The 21938-nt window shown below is 36.6% G+C and overlaps 1 protein-coding gene and 1 non-coding gene across 2 annotated transcripts; one reads left to right on the top strand and one right to left on the bottom strand.

The window, feature by feature from the left end:
* Positions 1-333: 333 nt before the first annotated feature.
* LOC113506619 (mitochondrial thiamine pyrophosphate carrier-like) lies at positions 334-12578 on the bottom strand. Its single transcript, XM_026889452.1, has 5 exons — positions 12256-12578; positions 11388-11482; positions 4878-5073; positions 4155-4382; positions 334-584 (listed from the first exon to the last, which is right to left on the bottom strand). Exons 1-5 carry the CDS (start codon positions 12481-12483, stop codon positions 360-362), a joined length of 972 nt encoding a protein of 323 aa, XP_026745253.1. The 5' UTR covers positions 12484-12578; the 3' UTR covers positions 334-359.
* Trnaw-cca lies at positions 6622-6694 on the top strand. Its single transcript has one exon. It is a non-coding gene; the product is annotated as a tRNA-Trp (tRNA).
* Positions 12579-21938: the final 9360 nt, after the last annotated feature.

Genomic DNA, 21938 nt, shown 5'->3' on the forward strand with positions numbered 1-21938 from the left:
AACAGGCCAGTTCGAACTACAAACGTAAAACGAAGATAAAAACTACTAAAACTAAACAAATATACTATACACGTTACATAGATTCAAGAACAACACATAAAAAGAATCAAAATTTTATTTAAAAATCAGCCGCCTTTAGAAAAAATAATTACATCGTTGTACCGTAGATTTTGCAACCATTCAAGTCACACGCACAAAGACACCCAGACTTAATCTCACACAAACGCTTGTTTCACACGGGGATCGATCCATCACTAATCTTTGAATACAGACTCGAGAAACATTAAGAAACGTAACTAATATATTGTTCTCGACGAACGAATCAAATCTCAAATAATCCGTGTCATATTCTTGGGCTTTCAGTTAGATATCTCCCTCAGGGTATAACAGATCATTTCGTACGACGTGAAGGCAACGACGCTGGTTAGCTGTGCCTTGTAGACGGTGACCGTCCAACCGCGGAAGAGACCCTTCATCCCCTCGTGCTTGTAGGCGCGCCAGAGGCACTCCGTCAGCTTCTTGCACCGGGTCAGACTGCGCGATTGACTAGGCGTCTTGTATTTGCTGAAATTGACTTTGTGACTCTGTAATAGTGAAATGAAGTGTGTTTGTTAATCTATACTAATATTATAAAGAGGAAAGATTTGTTTGTTTGACACGAATAGGATTCGAAAATACTGGTCGGATTTGAAAAAATCTTTCAGTGTTGAGAAGCTACATAATCCCCGCTGAACATAGGCCATAATTTATTTCAAAAATATCAAGGTTCCGTAAGAAAATCGCAAAATTGTTACCCAAGGTGTAATAACTTATATCTTCTTACCACGCGGACGAAATCGCGGACAACTGCTAGTAATATTAATAATATCATTTTGGCTGGAATTTCGCACTTCAGGGTCCCAATTAAGCTATAAACAATGGTCGATGAATGAATGGTATTGACAATATTTTTGACGCCATTGCAAATAGCAGAATTGGGTTAGTGAAATACAAAATCAAAAATACTTAGTCAAATCATAGGAGAGTGAAACTTTTTCATTGAAATATTATTTTTTAAAGAATGTTTTAGACTTAGAGTACATTTTAGCGATTCCCGTTCTAAAGAAGGATAGCAATGTACGGGAGCTTGTCCAAGCGTCGCCAGGATACCAAATCTATACTAATATTTCTATACTTCTATACTAATATATAAAGCTGAAGAGTTTGTTTGTTTGTTTGAACGCGCTGATCTCAGGAACTACAGTTCCAAATTGAAAAATTATTTTTTTATTTAATAGACCATTCACCGAGGAAGGCTTTAGGCTATTAGGAGCGAAGATACAATGGAAAATGAAAAAAAAAACAGGGCAGGTATAGGTAAATCATAACTACCCACGGGGACGAAGTCGCGGGCAACAGCTAGTACTAAATAAAAATCTGTTCCAGATATTTCAAGGAAAGATGGCTTATTTTTATTATTTTGTGCGCATGCGTACATTTTTTAGATAGAGTCCTTAAATTACAATTGAATCTAATGTAGCCTTCTCTGGCGTTCCCCTTGATGAACCCAACGCAAACACCGCACACATCTGTCAAAAAAGCGTCACGGCCGTACCAAGGATGGTACGGTGATGCTCCCGAAGCAATTCAGACCATTTAGACCCCCTGTAACTTCGTTCTTGGAAAACTTGGCCATCGCACTAAATAATTGAATTTACATGTGTTTTCAGGCGATTGAATTAACACGTGTTTTCAGGCGATGGCCAAGTCTTGGTATATTTATATAAAACATTCAAGAATTTTAATATTGATATACCTCACTATAAGATGCTGTTAATTATTACGTAACAACTTAATGTTCCGAGTACTGGATTCCAGACACAATAAAATTGATTTTCAACCACGATCGTGGTCTTAGAGACTGGACGTATTAAGACAGAAAATCACCTAAGTAGAGACAACTTTTTACCGCAGAACAACTGAGTTGCGAGGCTTGGTTTTTTTGACAAGTATTTTTTTTTATGGGTCTACTTTTCACGTTAATAACTAACTATAAACAGTTTGTATAATGTTAGTGGCCATATTGGGTCACCACTCCTAAGACCACTGCGTGCGTAGAAAAAGCATTGAACGATCATAAATTCCTATACTAGACTATGTGTAGGTATGTGTGTGTGTGATTTAAAATCACTATGAAATCGTCGCACAAGGATTAAATGCCTTACTGCGGGAATCATCTTCTCTTTATACCTATATAAAAACTAGCTGACCCAGCAAACGTTGTTTTGCTTAATAAATTCTTTCTGTATTTTATATATAAAAAAAAAATCTTCCAAAAAATAATATTTTTTTTTGAGTGTGGGCCTTTATACTTAGGGGTTTGAAAAATAGATTCTCAGACCTACTGAATAAGCATATAAAATTTGGTAAAAATCGGTTAAGTCGTTTTGGGGGACATCATGACACGGAATTTTATATATTAGAAGAAGATGAATTGCTGTTCGTTAGTCCTGCTGAAACTTGAAAACGGCTGAATCGTTTTGTCTTATTTAGTCTTGAAACAATCGTGAAAGTCCAGGTAAGGTTTCAACGGTGAGAAAAAATTGAAAAATTACTGTAAAACAAAAAAATAAACGATGATAATATTTCTTAAGGAGAAAACCGAAAAATTGCCGTGAGATTGGGTGGGGGTTGAAACCGCGGGAAACAGCTAGTTTAATATACATTTGAAGTATATAAAGTGTGTGCTCTATAACGTTTTTCTACCCAAAGTAAATAGCCATAGAAAGCGACGTATAATTTACACAAGCGTTGCCGGTCCGCGGAAGTCGAAAGCGGGCAAATAAGCACAATGTATGAGTATACGATGAGGGACATCGAACATATGCAGGTCGGAGGAAGAGGCACTCAGATACACGCGTGTGTCACTATTAGGAGATGACGATCAACATGAGCATGTAATAAATTTGACAGTAGACTCATTACCGAAACTGTTTTGGTTGATTCTTTGAATTTGATTCGATTCTGCAATCGATATTATTGTACCAAATCAAGATCGAGTAGCGATTCAGTATTATCAGTGTCCTTAACTATCGAATAATCGAGGGTACAACTCGTGCTAGTGTAAGAATGGCGCTAGTGCCATGCGCCACCAATTTAATCTATATTCAATTAAAAGAGACGAAATTCTGAATGAGGAATTGAATCCTCTTGTCGCGGAGTCTTTCACAAACATTCAAGTCACGGACAAAAAGATACCTAGCACTAAAACGCTTGTCTTACGTGGGGGGCTCAAACTAGATTCTGTCGGCAGTAAGTTTTTGTGTCTTACAGATTTTAAAACAAGCTATATTCCAAAGCGAATAACTGAATATGGCGACAGCATTTACAGTACTCCGGCTATGCAAGCACTTCCCTCTATTTCTTATGTTCCTTGGCACAGAGTATACCTATCATTAATCTCACCGACCAGTCACTTACGTAACTCGTGTGTTCCTGATTCGAATAAAAAACGTATTTACTAGAACATTCTTTATGTTGGAAAATTGCAGCCGATCGGCTTGTTATGAATAGAGTACACGACAAAAAATTAAGGGGATACAGTGATCTCAAATCTCGTGTGACGTCACTTACCAGTACGCTTTTTACTAGCAAGTGATGTTTTTAACGATGTGATAAAATACAAAATACGAAATAATATAATATTTAGTCAAATACTGTATTGTTGCTTCAGTAAGTGGGATACTAAACTTTTGATTTTAAAGATTTTTGGTCCGTATCTTGTATTAAAATTGTGATGAGGTGTAAAGGGTGACGCTGTAGGCAGCCGATGGCGTTAATAAGATACCGTTATAGCTTGTTATCGTATATGTAGCCCCTGTTTTGTTTTTTCTTTTCCTCGGGTTGAAACTCTTAAACTTCAACCCACGCCGAGGGCAGGGAGTTGGGATATGTCGGACTCCCACCGGCTAAAAACACCCCCTTTGACTGCCCGAGCCAGAGCCATGGGAAACTGGATGGCTTTTATGATGTTGGACTACTTCTAAAAGGGTAGGTGTCAAAAACCAACCCCTTACTCCCTGTTAGAACGGACTCTTAAGAAGACACCTCAGTCTCTAATGACCCGTTAAGTTATCATGTGATAGAAGAAATAAAAAAGAAAGTATCACACTAACCCCAATCTGTAATCTTCTCTTCGCCAAATCGAAGGGGTACGTCATCGACTTTGATACGAAGCCGGCAGCCGACCCGGCTATGGAGCTGGCGATCACCAGGCTCTGAGGCTTGTAGTTGTTGCCGATCTTCGCGTTGCACTGGTCCGGCGGGCACTCGAAGAAGTACTTCAGGAGAAGCGGCTGGCAGAATGTGAAGACTGCGAAGGAAATTCCCACTTGTGGGCCCATCTGGAAGGAATGAAAAATATGTTCCAAAAAAGGCCTTAAATCATTTTAAATACTACATTAACTCATAAATACGATTCTGTACCTTAAAGGGAAAAACAGAATCTTTATACATAGAACCGTACATCTCAGATTTTCACAATCTCACCACATACTCAGGTCCATAAAAATGTGCTGGGAGAAATATAAATGCTTCATTTTATTGTGTCGGTAAGGGTATTGTGTCTGTTACATGATTGGACGTTACATCTATTTCTCATATTTGGCCATTGCTATTTTTGCATCGACACAGTCGTTCCATTCCAATCATGAACGTTTATCCATTTTAAATATAAAAAAAAATTGTTTCTTGCCAGTTTCGCTTCAAAAGAATGATGAACAAGAAAAAATCTTCAGAAGTCGGAACTACTACAGTCTTTGCAAATAAAGAGACTGCTCACTACAGCTGATACAAAATGTGACGTCATACACTAGTACAATAGTTATCGATCCACAAACCTGTAACAGGGATGCACTCAGGCCCTCATAGAAGGCGAATATTCCTCCGTAACGGTAGACTGCCCTCGCCCCCTTCCATATGCTCTTGTACTGATCCTTCACCAACATCTGACGGACTCGGATTACCTCCAGGGGGATGACCAGCATCGTGCACACACAGCCAGCCGCCATGCCGCATACGAAGTGTTGGACGGGTCTGAGAAAACGACAAAAAAAAGTGTGTGTACTTATGTACACGAGTTAGAAGTTATGCATCTTTGGTTAATGGAGAAAAAATAACGAAACTGCAGTGAATGTGATCCCTATCCCTATAATATTATAAATGCGAAAGTAACTCTGTCTGTCTGTCTGTTACGCTTTCACATCTAAACCACTAAACTGATTTTAATGAAATTTGGTACAGAGATAGAGTTGACCTTGAGAAAGAACATAGGATAGTTTTTATCCCGGACTTTTGAAGAGTTCTCTTGGAAACGCGATATAACCGACCTCGACGCGGGCGAAGCTGCGGGCGAAAAGATAGTAGAACATAATAAAATTGTGAGCTAATTTCGCTGCCTCCTGTTACTTAAATCATTCAAAATCATCATATATTTAAGTGGTGGTGGAGTCAACCAATAGGCCTCGCGAGGTCCTTATGAAGAACTTCTTTTAAATTTAACTTTTCTGAGACACCACTGATAAAACTTTAAAGGAAAACATTTTTTTAATGATTATTGCTTTTGTGTAGATATTCTAAGGGATATTGAACATGCGTCTTGCCAAGGCCCCGATTCTACTTTTTTACAATGGCCGATGAATGAATGGCAATTACATTTTTGAAATTATTCCTATTCTCTTAAGCATTTTGCCAATACAATAATTGGAAGTTAAGTGTATTGACCTTGAGTGTACCGTCCCGTACTGAATTTCCAATTATTATATAGAACAATGTTTAAGAGAATACGAAATTCATTCATTCATCGGCCGTTGTAAATAGCAGAATTAGGGCCCAGAAAGACAAGGATTTAATATTGACTAGTTGTTGTATCCGCCTTTGCCTTTTCCATCCTATTTTTCTCAGGGTAGTCAGATAGGAAATGTCAACTCTATCGTTCTCAAAAAGACATATAAAAGTGATGATATATCCTATCTGCAGAATAAATCTGTACCTCAGAGGTAAACAATAGTGACTCCATTTTGTATAAAATGTATGTTTTTTGCAAATTACACTCGCAAGAACCAGTTCTATTCACTGGTATACGATATTAAGTCCCATGACATCTAGAAAAAGAAATGTCACATAATGTTGTATGCCTCTGAGGTATAGATATATACTGCATTTATTTAATGAGTAACTTATGGCTTTTCTTGCCCGTTCTTTCTATACGAGTACATTTTGGAACTGTGCAACTAATTTAATCGGAATAATTGAAGCATTTTGATTAATTCTGAGAACCAGTCTAACTAAGGGGTATCGTGTTGCCCAGGTAACTGGGATGAGAAGATAGGCAGTTACTCCTTGTACAACACTAGTACTTTGCTGCATCCACTTAGACTGAAAGCAGACCCAAACATAGTTAGGAAAAGGTTAGGACGAGGGACGCTGAGTGAGTTGCGCGGCGAAGTCCATAAGAGAGTAAAGTTGAAATAATGATCGGGAACTGCTAAATTGTACTCTATGTCTAGCGGACTACGGCGCGGAATTGAAGTAGCGATGCGCGGCGAAGCTCATGAGAAGGTAAATTTGAAATATTGTTTCACCGGCCACGTAGCTCAGAGGTCAGAGCGACCGATCCCAGCATCGGCGGTCGCAGGTTCGAATCCTGTCGTGGCCACCAATGCAGGAAGTTCCTTTTTGTTACTTTTAATATTAGTTTTGCTCGTTCTTTTTCATTAAATAGTTCTTAATTCTACTTTTCTTACCGATTTTCACACATAATGTTGTATACCTCTGAGGTACAGAAATGATTTCATTTTATCCTTATATTCAGATGGCAAATTGTTGCGGAATGACCTCGAATCATTTGCTTTATGTATTACAAGCAAATGGATTACATATCTCGATTTAATCTTAATTTTAGTGTTCCGAACAAACGGTGAGTGCGAAATCGCTTCCTTTTACTCGCACTTTGGACGATGAGATAATACTAGTTGTGCCCTGTGGCGTTGCTCGGTGAAATCGATTTAAAGTTATTTGGTATCAACTTTGGTATCACTATTTAAAATCTATTATATAAAATTCTCGTGTCACGATGTACGGAATTGAACTCCTCCGAAACGGCTCGACCGATTCTTATAAAATTTTGTGTGCATATTGAGTAGGTCTGAGAATCGGACAACATCGATTTTCAGACCCCTTCTTATTAATACCCTAAAACTCTTTTGTATGGCAAAACATTGTTTGGTGGGATAGTTAATATTAGATAATAATATTTATTTATCAAATGAATGATTTTAGAATTCCGTCTATAATGAGATAATAAAATGTCTAGATATCATAAATAGATTCAAGTAATAATCCTAAAGTTATATCTATTTTTAGAATCTATTGGGTAACAGTCAAATCTATAAGTTACGTGTTTTATTCATCATACTAGCTGTTGCCCGCGACTTTGTCTGCGTGATTTTCAAGATGTGAAAAACTATGAAGTTTAATAATAACGATCATCTCAAAAATGTTATGCAATATTGAAAATGAAACACTTTTTTTATATTTTAAGCTTGCTTTTTTATTTATAAATTATAATGAATCTTGACCGGCCCAAAGACTATCAAATGTTTGAATCAAACACATTTCATCATTTACGATACTATCCTGGTGTCAAATATTTCACAGCTGTTTCAATGATTTTTTCTTATTTAATACCAAAAAGAGGGGTTTATAACTTTGACATATCTGCCTGCCTGTCTGTCTGTGACATCATAGCTTCCGATCGAATTGAACTATTTTAATTTAAACGTGAATTATGTGCGTGTGTTCGTTTAGACATGTTTGACAAATCGAGCCGTTTAAAAATGGGGGGGTGGGGGTTCAAGTAGGAAAAAATAACAGAAGGTATAACTCAGTCTTAGCACTTCTGCTAAAAATGTTTTACTTTCGAAATTTTCCATTTTCCAATTGGGTGGGTTATGATTTTCGAGCACGTCTGTTCTTGAGCCTGCCTACACCTGAAATTGCTAGACGGATATCATAAAATTATTATTGTGCTGTAACCAAAGAGGTAAACCAGAACCATATTACTGAGACCCCGGTGTCCGTTTGTCTGTCTGTCATCTGGCTGTTTCTCAGGAACAGTGAAAGCCAGACAGTCGTTATTTTCACACATGATGTTTTCTGACGATATAAAGAATAGATATGGTGAAGTGAGAGTCGGGCTCGGTAACTGTGGATTTTACATAGAGTCATAAGATATAAGATTTTGCAAAATTGCGCCCTAATAAACGGTTTTCTGAAACATTCTATGTTTGATTGTCCTCTTAATATTAAAAGTGATCTTCCTCACAAACATTTGGAATATTTCCAAAATAAGAAAGTTGGTAAACGTGTTATCTTGCCCCCCTGGTGTTTTGATCACGATTTGCCTTTAAATTGCTGATAAATAAATGGCGTTATAATAAAAAAAATATCAGGCACCCCTTTTTTAAAAATTGACAATGACAAAAATCTAAAGTATAGGATATGTGTAATTTGTGATGTTACGACAAAGCAAAAATATGAACATAAAAGTGACTTCATGTGCATGAGTTCTATTTACTGTACCAATTTACAAAGAAAAATTACGTATTTTATTCGTTAACCTACCTGACGATCATTGAAGTAAAATACCGTCATCCCTACTGCATAAATGGAACTTAAATAAAGACTACATGAGGTTGGTTATGAGGTTACGCTGTCGATACCGACAGCCAAAATGAATTTTCCAGACATTGTATGACGGATGTAAGTGCTGATAGCTACACGCTATTATCAGCCTTATTGGGGAAATTTCCAAAAATATGTTCCTAATCCTCGTCGGCTTAGGGATCTCAGAAACTCATTCAGTCTCATTCCTTCCCCTGTTTTTACCAGGCTACGAAAGAAGAAAATTTTAAATAAGTAGAGATTACAATAAATTGTTAAAGGAATTTTTGGAAGGACCACGTGTGCGGTCTCTATAATGGGGGATGTAGACCGATCAAATCGTTAAAATATCGAAAAATCCCATTTATCAGTAGACATTATTCTATCAATAGATACATAATGTCTATTCATTGATAGCTTTGGTCTTTTAGATCTTTCACATTGCATACCTATTATGCAGTTTTTATGCAAGTTTTCTGGGCTTTTTTATCCGAAATACTTTTGGCCTATGTAATGTTGCAAATTTAAGAAAACATTATTTCATTGTTTGAAAGGCTTTTTTTTGTTTGAAAGTTTATTTTTTTGTTGCTAGTTGTTACAGATGAACCAAGGTTATAATTAACTGTCGTTCAGTATTTTTTTTTATGCGTAATTATAGATGAGATCAATGTGAACTACATGCAACTTTGGGTTGAGTGTCACTACGAATGTTTTGATCTTGAAGTACCATCGCCAACAATACCGAGCTGAAAACATAGGTATATACTCCTATCGTAAATAAATACAAAATCATATTACGGCATTCCACATTTGAACTTGAGTACATCAATAAAAATAAAAATAATTTAAGTTCCTTTCTTTCAAGAATGTACCGATTACGGTAACAATTGCATAAAAAAAAACGTATTAGTTTATGTTTCTTTTATTTTACTTGTGAAATAGTCGCGGTAGGTCAATATCAGACTTGAAAGAGAATAAAATGACAAATTTTGTGAAAATTATTTATTTTCGAAAAACTTATATTGCTCTGCCAAAAAAGTCTTAAGATAAATAGCGTGATGTTTTTTTTTGTGTAAACTGATGACCGTGCTGCCTACTACTCAATGGGGTGAAAATACACGAGACTATAGTATTTTTATAAAGGACCACGGAAAGCATTTATTCATCCGAACATTTCGTTTAAGTATTTAATTTGTTTGAAAAGTAGTTCTTTTATAGATAAAGTTAATGACGGGCGTTAAATTGCAAGTCTTTAAGTTACAATTGAATCTAATCCAGCTCTCTCTGGCCTTCCCCTTGATGAACCCAACGCAAACACCACACAAACCTGTTTTTAACGTTAATAACGTTCAATAAACAGTTTGTATAATGTTAGTGGCCATATTGTTCGGTGTAGCGAGCAAATACTGATACCAGGGAAAAACATCCCCGAGAATAGTCCACAATCAAATCATCTTTAGCAAAATTGCATAAATCTAACATGACAATTTGATTCCCATTTTACCATCACCAATTTTATCATCGAATGAAGATTAGAATTTTTCTGATTGAGCCATCAATATTATATTTCAGTGCGCTTATATTTGAATCCCAATTCGAGTATATTTTCAAACATTCGGTTATTTCGATTTAGTTAATTATGAAGACAAACAAACATAAGAAAAAAAAATCAATTGCTCTTCACTAGATGAGAATATTAAAGAATGTTGCAACAAGTTACAAATATAAAAATCTAGTTAGAAAACTTCGATGAAGTTTGAGCGCCTGACAAAATAATGAAAGCAAAAACACTAGCCTACGATTTGAAGCAGAGCAATAGTTTAAAGGCGATGTACGTATGTTTTAAAGCTTTCATTTCAACATTAAATACTAAACAGGCGTGTTACTAGAGAACATAGACGGATACGTGTGTTCACTGCTGAAATCCGTACTAGAATCCACTAAAACCATTAAACTGCCATCGAAACGGGTCCCATGATTCAATTTCGTCAGCCTTCCATTAAAAACTGCTCTTTTTCTAAAGCGCCTGGTGAAAACGTTGAGTGGAAACTCCCATATAGATAAAATGCATTTAGTAAGTTTATTTCTTCCGTCATATCTTTTAAATTCCTAAACAGATTTAGTTGTATAAAATTTCATTAGAATGCCAATGACTCTTTTTCGCAAAAAAGGTGGTACAATAAGAAGCTATTTGTTACTTATTTTGTTATTGTTAAAATGAATTAGACCTGAAAAAAATATTCCATTTTCTTCATTATGATCTACGTGTAGTACAATAATAAATAAATTAATTAATTCCGGCTTTCGGGACTACGTAGGCATAGCTTCAAGGATGTTTTCCGATGTCTAATCAATGGTTTCAACGCATTGTGACGTAAAAAGTCTGAATCCAAGCAAAAATAATAAACGAAACCAACCACAGCTCTTTGAACATGATAAAAATTAAATGGGTCATTTTAACTAACTCCAAAGTCTCTCTGGGTAATTATATAATATCAATTTTTTTTCTTTGTTAATATTTGTTTTTATTTATTTATAATCTCATTTTATGTTTAACCTTCTTAATCATCTAAAATTAGTAGTATCTAGGAACTAATTGTTTTTGTTTTCAAAAACCAATGTTCGGAATCCAAGTTGTTTAAGCAATATATTTTATTTACAGATAATTATAATAATTAAAGACTCACCTATACTTCTTGGGAATATTGAATCTTTGCGACGTGAATTGAGTTGTTAGTTCGTATACATAGAACTGACTGCTGACTGCTAAAATTGAATGCATCTGAAACAGAATTAAACACCAATAATTTACTACAACACCTCAGAATTTATATTCTACTAGCTTTTCACCCGCGTCGAGGTCGGTTATATCGCGTTTCCAAAAGAATTCTTCAAAAGTGTTCTTTCTCAAGGTCAACTCTATCTCTGTACTAAATTTCATTAAAATCAATTCAGTGGTTTAGACGTGAAAGCGTAACCGACAGACAGACAGAGTTACTTTCACATTTATAATATTAGTAAGGATTTAAAACGCACTTGGCAAGTCTAAACGTTGGTTTGGAAACTGTTAAAGCGCCTGATAATATTTATATAGCAACAAGTAGCGATACTACGTTACTTAGCTGTTCGCTTTGTAATTATTGTGATTTTGTATATTGTCATAATTTTATTGCATAATATAGAAAGAATATTGAAACAAATATATTTAATTAATTATTTTTTTCTTAAATCTATAAAGAATTTCGAGAAACTCGACATTTTGGAAATATCAGTTTCTTTTTCGTTTTCCCTACTCGCAATCTTAATAGTTCTATTTAATGTCATTGTATCTAAAAACCCGATCTCAAGTAAAGAAGAATGTATTCAACAGCAATTAATCTTTCCAAGAAACTATATTACCGCAGTAAACCCTAACAAGTTATCCGACACGAAAGATTAAAAACAAAATCCTCTTTCCACATCGACTTTCAGACACACTATATTTTGCAATTTTAGTTCAAAACTATCGAAATTATTTGTCTTTACAACTAAATTACTGTACTTATTTTTAGTTACCTGCCCCAACATATGCCCGTGCCAGAACGCAGCAAGTCCTTCTTCGAGAAATATCCGGCGCGCAGTGCGGTACACGACAGACCTCCGTTTGGGCTTCTTCTGCAACTGCGCCCTGAGCTTTACCACGTCCATGGGTTGCACAATGAACCTCGTGGTCACCCCTGACATGCATCCGGCTATGAGCTTCTGCGTTTGTGTCATTGAATCGTGACGTCTATAGCCCACCATTCTGGGAGCTGCATGTTGCTGAATTCGCTATTTCCCGCAACTTTCCTGCATTGGATTCGCTTTACTGATTCCCATCTTGGATTGTTGATGCAGATCTGACGCTGTCATTCGGACGTTAGTTTGTTTTTTTTTGGCGTAATGAGGTTTTATCGCCTGTATCCCAATAGAGGTAATAAAACCTCATTGGTGGTTTATGAATGAATCTCTCCAGAATGTGTAAAAGTTAAGATTAGGAATTGAGAATGATATACGAATTTTAATACTTTATAGAATTTAAAAATCACGTGCACAAAGGCTACATAACACCTAGTAAAATGAAAAAGCGAAAACTAGATCAGAAATCAAAACGGCATAGACGTCAATCCTACTACTATTATAAAGGCGAAAGTTTGTAAGTATGGATGTATGGATGTTTGTTACTCTTTCACGTAAAAACTACTGAATGGATTTGAATGAAACTTTACCACAATATAGCTTATACATCAGAATAACACATAGGCTAAAATTTTTGAGGTTTCTAATGTGAGGTCGTAAAAAACACGTTTTTTGCGCTTACATTGCAAACGCTGACTGAATCCTACAAGATAGAGAAGGCAGGTATAAATTATAACTTATATCTTCTAACCACGCGGACGAAGTCGTGGGCAACAGCTAGTTATGTATATTATTATGATGTAGTGTAGAGTTTGTTGCGCCGCGCGTTTATTCTCCACAGCCAGAGCGCTTAGGAAGCGGTGATGGGTTGGCGATTAGGGTTGCTGTCTCCATATTATTTAATTGCCAAATGAGTGCTATTAGTACCCCTTTTAAATAAACTCACAGACTGAACACTGTCTAATAATTGCGATAACTTGCATATTGGTTTTTACAGTGACCGATATTTTTCTCTATGTAGTGTATTGTCAGGTATGCATTCGTAAACATAACTTTTAACGTCATCAATTAAAATCAAATTCGATACAACGGAGACCGTTGTGTGAAAGGAATGTAAAATTTTAAATTTTAATTTAAGATGGCATCTATTCCCGTAATGTAATTTAAACTGTATTTCATAGATATAAAGTGCTTAATAGTATTTGCAGCCATGAATAACGCCTAACCAACTGGGTTTAAAACACTACTATGTAAAAATTTTGATCAAACTCAAAAAGTTGTCATCGTCATAATATACAAAAGAAATCATTCCGAATTTTTCAACAATCTTTTTTTTTAGATTCAATACCAAATCATCGATCTGCGAAAAATCGACTTTCAAAGAAATGAAAAGTATACTTAAATTCGCCATCTGGATTCTTCGTTTCCACAATCACTACATAATTTAAAGCAAATAAAAATGTTCACCTTTCAACTGATTCAACATCTAAACTCTGTTTACCCAGACTCTCGATGATTCATCAGAAGAAAAACTTTCCATACATTGACGTAACAAATTACCTGAGCTCACAATTACGCTCAAACTTCAGTACAATCTACCTGTTGGTTCAATACAATTGTAGTCGAGACGTAGGGTATTGAAAGATTGCCGCATCCGATTCTTCTATGATCCGCGATGTTGTCGCGCGCATGCGTCAAGCCGGCGTTCCCGACGCGACTCGGGAGTGCTTCATTCGTATAGAAACAAGAGCCGCGCGCGGTCGGGCTCATGTTTCTAGACAAATAAAAAAATAATAAACAATTGTAATGTGAAGTTGAAGTCACAGGAATCAGCTAGGTTATAATAATAATACTAGCTATTCCCCGCGGCTTTGACTACTACTGGCTGTGGCCCAAAGTTTGACAGACGCTGTTACGCTCATTTTTTTGTCTGTATAACCGTCGCTAGGCTGTATCTCATGATCCAAAAAAAATATGTCACAAATAAAATAAAATTCAACTGTCTAAGTTGAATTTGTGGCAGATAATGTATTTCTGTTGCCACCATAATAAAAAATACGAATCATCAAGATAAAGGTTAAGCAATAAAATTTGAACGCTCTAAACTAACTAAATATGGGTCCGATTACAGCATTAGATAGATAGCCTATCTCTCCAGGAAGACTATCTTTCCCATCAAGTTATGATTCAAAGGAGCAGTGCAGTAATATGCAACGAGAATGTGTGTGGCTAAGCTACAACCGCAGTAATTCGATCACAGGTTAAGCTATGCTTGATGCGGTTGGTCCGTAGATGGGTAACCATCTTTGTCATAGCGAGTTCCTCCGTGTTTCGGAAGGCACGTTAAATTGTGGGTCCCGGCTTTTAATCCTACATCTTTGACAGTCGTTGCAGGTAGTCAGAAGCTTGAAAAAGTCTGACAGCCAGTCTAACCAAGGGGTGTCGTGTTGCCCAGGTAACTCGGTTGAGGAGGTCAGATAGGCAGTCGCTCCTTGTAAAACACTGGTACTTAGCTGAAACCGGTTGGATTGGTAGCCGACCCCAACACAGTTGGGAAAAGGCTAGGCCGATGAATGTGTGTGGACTCAAATAGTCCGATTAAAAAACAATCTTATCTTAAATCTTCATAAGCACACGAGAAGAAGTCGCACGTAAAATGAAAATACGTTAACGTTTTATATAGTAGGTAGGTAATCTAAAATGGTATCTAAAGAAACTCTAATAAACTATCTGTGTACCAAAATTCGTCTAAATCCGTTCAGTGGTTTTTGGGTGAAAGAGTGAATCATCTGTATATCCATACGTCCATACGTAGAAATGCAAAATAACGAACAGATCAGTATGTAAGGTCGTATAAAAGATTATTTTTCGCTTGTTTTAAAACGGTTTTTTAACTGAGTATTAACTCTTATCAAAATATGTTAAAACGTTAAAAGGCAAGGGTCTGCTCTTGAAGTTGTACACGAATACATTTATCTAGGACAGGCAGTCCAGTTAGGTAAGTACAACTTCGAGAGAGAGGTCAGTAGACGGATCCAACTCGGCAGCGTTCGGTAAATTGCACAACGTTTTTAACCGACTTCAAAAAAAGGAGGAGGTTCTCAATTCGACTGTATTTTTTTTTTTTTATGTTTGTTACCTCGTAACTTGCGATTGGGTGAACCGATTTTCATGATTCTTTTTTTATTTGAAAGCTTGTGCTTCCCGTGTGGTCCCATTATCACCATTTCAATATCTGATGATGGGATCTTGTAGAAATCGGGGGAACTCTTCAATAAATAACAGCAGATTAACCGCAATTGTTGCTATAGCATATCTAAGCATTGTTTACGCCATCACACAACATATTATCATGCCTGTACTCACTACAAAGGTTATAAAAACTATTTCGAAAAAAAAAATGTTCAAGGTCACTTACAAAGTTTTACAAAAAATGCAATACTGAAACTAAAATAAACATAATTAGATGTTTGTTCTGATGAGATATTCGGTTATTCAAAATGGCCTCCATAATTAACATCACTCTCAAATGGTAACAGACTGGGTGGAGGCTTTCGAACAAATATCACTGGGAATTCTGGGCAGTTTCACGGGGGCAAAGAACTCATTTGGGCAGCGCGTTTAGTAGGCCTACCCATACTAAAAAGTGAAAAATAAAATTAATTTTGGAAAAAAATAAAAACCGACTTCAAGACTACACTAACAATATATACAATTGAACTAAAAAGTATAAAATAATATTTTAATTACAAGCCAAAGAACACTAAAGGAAAATCAACGAAATTATTGATACTTATGCATACTATTTACATTTTAAAATCAGTTATTTTTGGAGTCGGTGCCAGCCAAAACAAAAACAATATATTAATGACACAAAAAGAAACTACATAAATAATTGAAAAACAACCGATAATTGAAAAGAAGACAATAAAATAATTTATCTATTAATAACACAAAAAAGAAACATAAACTAATACATACAAACATAAAACACAACCATCAGCGTCTTCTGCCCTCACGCGTCTGCCCGCATTTGGCACCGACCTCAAAAATAACTGATTTTAAAATGTAAATAGTATGCATAAGTATCAATAATTTCGTTGATTTTCCTTTAGTGTTCTTTGGCTTGTAATTAAAATATTATTTTATACTTTTTAGTTCAATTGTATATATTGTTAGTGTAGTCTTGAAGTCGGTTTTTATTTTTTTCCAAAATTAATTTTCTCGTTCAAAATACCTCAGTGCCTTAAAACAAAGGTGTACAACCAGTGTGTGTTACCAGTGATGACTTACGGCTCTGAGACGTGGTGCTTCACGAAGGGACTTTTCCACAGGCTCAAAGTCGCTCAGCGAGCTATGGGCTATGCTCGGCATTTCTCTGCGGGATCGAATCAGAAATGAGGAGATCCGTAGACGAACGAAAGTCACCGATATAGCCCGTAGGATTAGCAACCTGAAGTGGCAATGGGCGGGCTACATAGCGCGAAGATCGGACTGCCGATGGGGCAGAAAAGTTCTGGAGTGGAGACCACGTACCACCAAGCGCAGCGTGGGACGGCCACCTGCCAGATGGACCGACGACCTGGTGAAAACCGCTGGGTTCCGTTGGATGCAGGTGGCAACGAACCGGTCGCGCTGGAGAAATTATGGAGAGGCCTACGTCCAGCAGTGGACTGCTATGGGCTGAGATGATGATGATGATGTTAAAAGGCAAGTATTTAATTTTGGCCGAAAATGTCTAACAATCATGTAATAAAAAAAACGAGATAATAGCAGTAATAAAATGAATTTGCAGCGATGGTCAATATCCATGCAGTCAAAGCCGCGGGGAATAGCTAGTATTATTATAACCTAGCTGATTGCTGTGATTTCAACTTCACATTACAATTGTTTATTATTTTGTTATTTGTCTAGAAACATGAGCCCGACCGCTCGCGGCTCTTGTTTCTATACGAATGAAGCTTTCCCGAGTCGCGTCGGGAACGCCGGCTTGACGCATGCGCGCGACAACATCGCGGATCATAGAAGAATCGGATGCGGCATACTTTCAATATCCAACGTCTCGACTACTATTGTATTGAACCAACAGGTAGATTGTACTAAATTTTGTGCGCAGTTGTGAGCTCAGGTATTTATAACATCAATGTTTCGAAAGCTTTTGGACTTTCTAAGAATTATGAGTTTTTATATGAGTTTGAAATATCTACTTAATTCAATTTATGGACCTCATTTTGAGGTAATTGTTTTAGTGTTGTAATTACCTAGCTTGTTAACTGTTCACTTAACTCAAATAATTATTGTCATGATTTCGTAGGCAATATAATTTATTTTTTCAAGTCGGTAATTTGGTTAGCTTGGATAGCTGATTGGTATCGGGCACCACAACAAACACACTGCCTTCAATATGTCGCGGATTCGATCCCCGCGTTGGTCAAAGTTTTGTGAGATCCACGAATTCTCGCCCTGTCTTTATGAATGAGCCTTGAATGTTTGTGAAACCCCTAGCGAAACAAGTATTCAATTCACTATTTTTAACTAGCTGTTGCCCGCGACTTCGTTCCCGTGGGTAGAAGATATAAGTTATGATTTATACCTGCCCTGTTTTTTCACATATATATATACCATTTCATTTATAGCCTAAAGCCTTCCTCGATGAATGGTCTATTCAACACAAAAATAATTTTTCAATTTGGACCAGTAGTTCCTGAGATTAGCGCGTTCAAACAAACAAACAAACTCTTCAGCTTTATATATTAGTATAGATATAGATAAGAAAACCTTACTCAGTAATTATAAGGCTGTGTTCGAAAATTCTAATCACGCAATCTATAGTTGGCCACAAGAGGGCATTCTGTCTTGCCTACATGTATACATTTGACGACAAATGTTGATAATGTATAGTCAACCGACTGACCTAACCTAACCAGGAGGGAACGAAAATGTTTATTATTATGAAAATACAATAAATTGTGTAAGGGTGAGTTTAGGCTGGTGTATTTACTTTGACTTCATAATGTTACCTAATTGTTGTAAAAAAAATACCACAGAATATGTGTACGTCCCATGGCTGGGCACAGGCCTCTTCCCATACCTATAGGGAGTTTCTTGACTTCCTAATAAGATTGATATTTCGCAACTAGAGCGATTATTGTAACGTTTTGAAAGAGCAAAGAAAACAGCCCAATTTAAATAAAAACTTTGGATTTGTGGGAAGGGTTGAGCATTGATTACCAAGCTATTTCACTGCGGATTGGCGATTACTTGTCCATGTGTATACACTTGTCCATGTATATCCTGGGACAACTCACACACGGTTATCTGATCCCAAGCTAAGCAGAGCTTGTGTTACGGTAACCAGACAACTGATAAACTTACTTATATATCTCTAAATACATACATATTATAGATAAATTACACCCAGACACCAGAACAAATGATTATGCTCCTCACACAACATTTGTCCTGGGCGGGAATCGAACCCACGACCTCTGGTATAGCAGTTAGGGTCACTAACCACTAGACCAACAGGCCCGTCATGCCCATTACAGATTCCAGGATACGGAGTCCCGTTTTACGGTAGTCAGTGTGTCATTGTCTTAGAATAACTTAGAAAGTAGGTACATAGAAGTCCTCGTGATCCTCGAGCATACATTTTTTTTATGTTTTACGTTATGTTTTCTCCGGAATTCCTGAATTTTAAGTAATCAACTTGGATATTTGTTTAATTAATACCTGCTTATTAAGCTATACTTGCAAACATACCTAATAATAAGTCATGTCCGTTCTCCCATAGAGCGGTGAATGATCCCTAGTAGATACCCCATCACATATTAGATTAAAGTTCTCAACAAAGCCTCTGCTCGTTGGACCTGTGTCCCCGTGCACGCCTTTAAAAAGGACCGGGTCTCTTCTCATGAAGTTAACCCGTGAATGAAAAGAGTATAATAACCCCTCGCCACGAGCTTTGCTCTGAACAGAGTGCCGAGCATTCGAACCAACGCTTCATGAGGCTTCGGTGTATACTCACCCTTATTGAACCCTAATTTGAACATCGCTTTAATTGCTAACACCCTTTTTCGGTTCAGTGGTCATATTGAATCGTTAGTCGGGACATCGATAGCTTTTCACTGTCGAAGATAACTATCTTAATTGGGATATTAATTTGTATAAACAATAAAGAATTCTGCACTAATTAATTTACCTAATCCTTGTGTTCACGAGTTCTTGAGTGGAGACCGCGACTTGGCAAACGTAGTGTACGACGTCCATTGGCCAGCTGGGATGACGACTTGCGAAAGACTGCAGGCGGATGCTGGATGCGGCAAGCCGAAGGTAGGGCGCTATGGCGCACTTTGGGGGAGGCCTATGTCCAGCAGTGGACTACTAAAGGCTAATGATGATGATGATGATGAATCCCTGTGTAGCGAGGGGCTTTATGCACAATGACGCCCAGACTCAGAGCACTCAAACATGTTTTTTGTCATGCAGATTCGAACCCACACACTCCGGTATATCAGCCAGGGCCATTAACCACTAGACCAACAGGCCAGTCGCTGATGATCTAAGGTGAAAGTGGTCTGTATGATTCACTATTGAATGATAATAAAATATGAGTTCACGTTTCTAATAGATTGCGTTATCAAACAATTATGGGAGCGCTTTCCGTTCTGTTATCGCAATAACTACGGATTTTATGCCTCTTTAGAGTTCCGTACCTAAAGGGTGAAAACGGAACCCTAATACTTAGGTATCGCTGTCTGTCCGTCTATCTCATTGTCCGTATGTTTGTCTGTCCGTATGACCGGTCTATCTATCAGAAGGCTGTACCTCATGAATCGTTATCTAGACAATTAAAATTTTCACAGATGATGTTTTAATATGGCACCTGTGATAATAAATAATAACACCAGCAAATAATGAAGTAATAATTATAGTTCAAAAATAATAATAAAATTTAAATTTATTTGGCCTCGTATCGATTTTTCGCAAGTCTATTTGTACGAAAGAGAAAAATTTTGATCACCCGTGACTATATTTCATCTCGAAGAATCTTTTCCAAATCTTTGCAAAGAAGCGAAGTGAAATGCTTTTGAAAAGGTGACAAACACACAGCCATACATTCACATACAGACAGTTTCAGATACTTTCGCATTTATTTAGTTTGATTATTAGTTAAACAAGAGATTTATATTGTTTTATGTCAATACAGCATATAAATGCTTATGGCTAACGGCGGCCATTAAGTAGTCACCGTCACTGTCTAAACTTGGACATTATGAGGAATAACCAATTTATAGTATTTACGAAGTTGTTGTTTAGTATGTTGTTAAATAAGAAAATAACTTTTCAAAATTAAGTATTTTTACATTATGAAGAAAATAGTTTTATTTTGTTGTTATTATGATGCTGTGTAACATTACACTAATTAGTATCTATAAAAAATCATTTTAAAGTTCACAACTTAGAAAAAGATTTTCCAATAAAAGAAAACCGTCTGCCACTCAAATATCTAATATATTGCAATTAATTCTAAATTAAATAGAATATAACATATTTATAGTGGTTTCTTAGGTTTACGCGAATGTTAGACATTAATATGAAACTACTTTTACGGATTTTGATGTATCAAAATCAGTAAAAGATGTATACCCGCAAAGGTGTCGAAACGTCGGGAACTAAAATCTAAAATTAAACCGCGATAAAATCCGTAAAAGAAGTTTCGTTTCAATAACATATTTATATTAAAGGTTTTAATATGTAAAATCAAAAACACCCAAGAAAAACCTAGTAATTTTCCCACCTGCCCGATTTCTGTAATGAACTACAACATTACCAAATAGTCCTCCATATCTATTCGCCATTGTACCACCATAATGTCTGAACTGCGTCCCATAGCGGACGCGTCTATATTCGCTACTCTGTCTCGATGGGGGACTCCGAAGGCTGGTCTAAAGAAATGGCTATGGTGAGTCTGTGGTCATTATTATATATTGATTTTTGCTGTGCTCTAAATAGGGTCAATTGACCCAAATTTTACTAATCTTACTAATATTATAAACGCGAAAGTTTTTATATAAATGTTTGTTAGTCTTATAAGCAAAAACCACACACAGTTGTGATGATCAAGTTAAATGGGTCGACAAACAGTGGCGTCGTCATCAAAATCAGCCCATATTCGTCCACTGCTGGGCATAGGTCTCCCCAATTGCAAGCCATCGATATTTATTCTCGGCGTTTTTTAATTAATAGATATTTTATAGGCTGGATTTATTAACACATAGAGGTTTTCATCCCAATTTTATGTCCTAGTGGGATCAAAATCAAAAGATTTTATTTCTAATAGGTCGTTTTACAGGCACTCTTAAAACGTTATAATGATGACTCTAGTTGCGCGGTCCCAAAGTGTTCATTCTTATGGAGAAGAACCGGCGAGAAACTCATTCTAGATCATCTTAGATTTGTAGCTAGCGGCTGGGCGGGAAAAGCTAGTTAATCTAGAGATGATTCTATATATCCATACATATAAATGAAACATGGAATTTTGCTTTGTAATTATAAGGAGGTGGACTACCATAGTTTGA

The sequence above is a fragment of the Trichoplusia ni genome (assembly GCF_003590095.1).
Source record: "Trichoplusia ni isolate ovarian cell line Hi5 chromosome 20 unlocalized genomic scaffold, tn1 tig00002329_group19, whole genome shotgun sequence".
Lineage (NCBI taxonomy): Eukaryota > Metazoa > Arthropoda > Insecta > Lepidoptera > Noctuidae > Trichoplusia > Trichoplusia ni.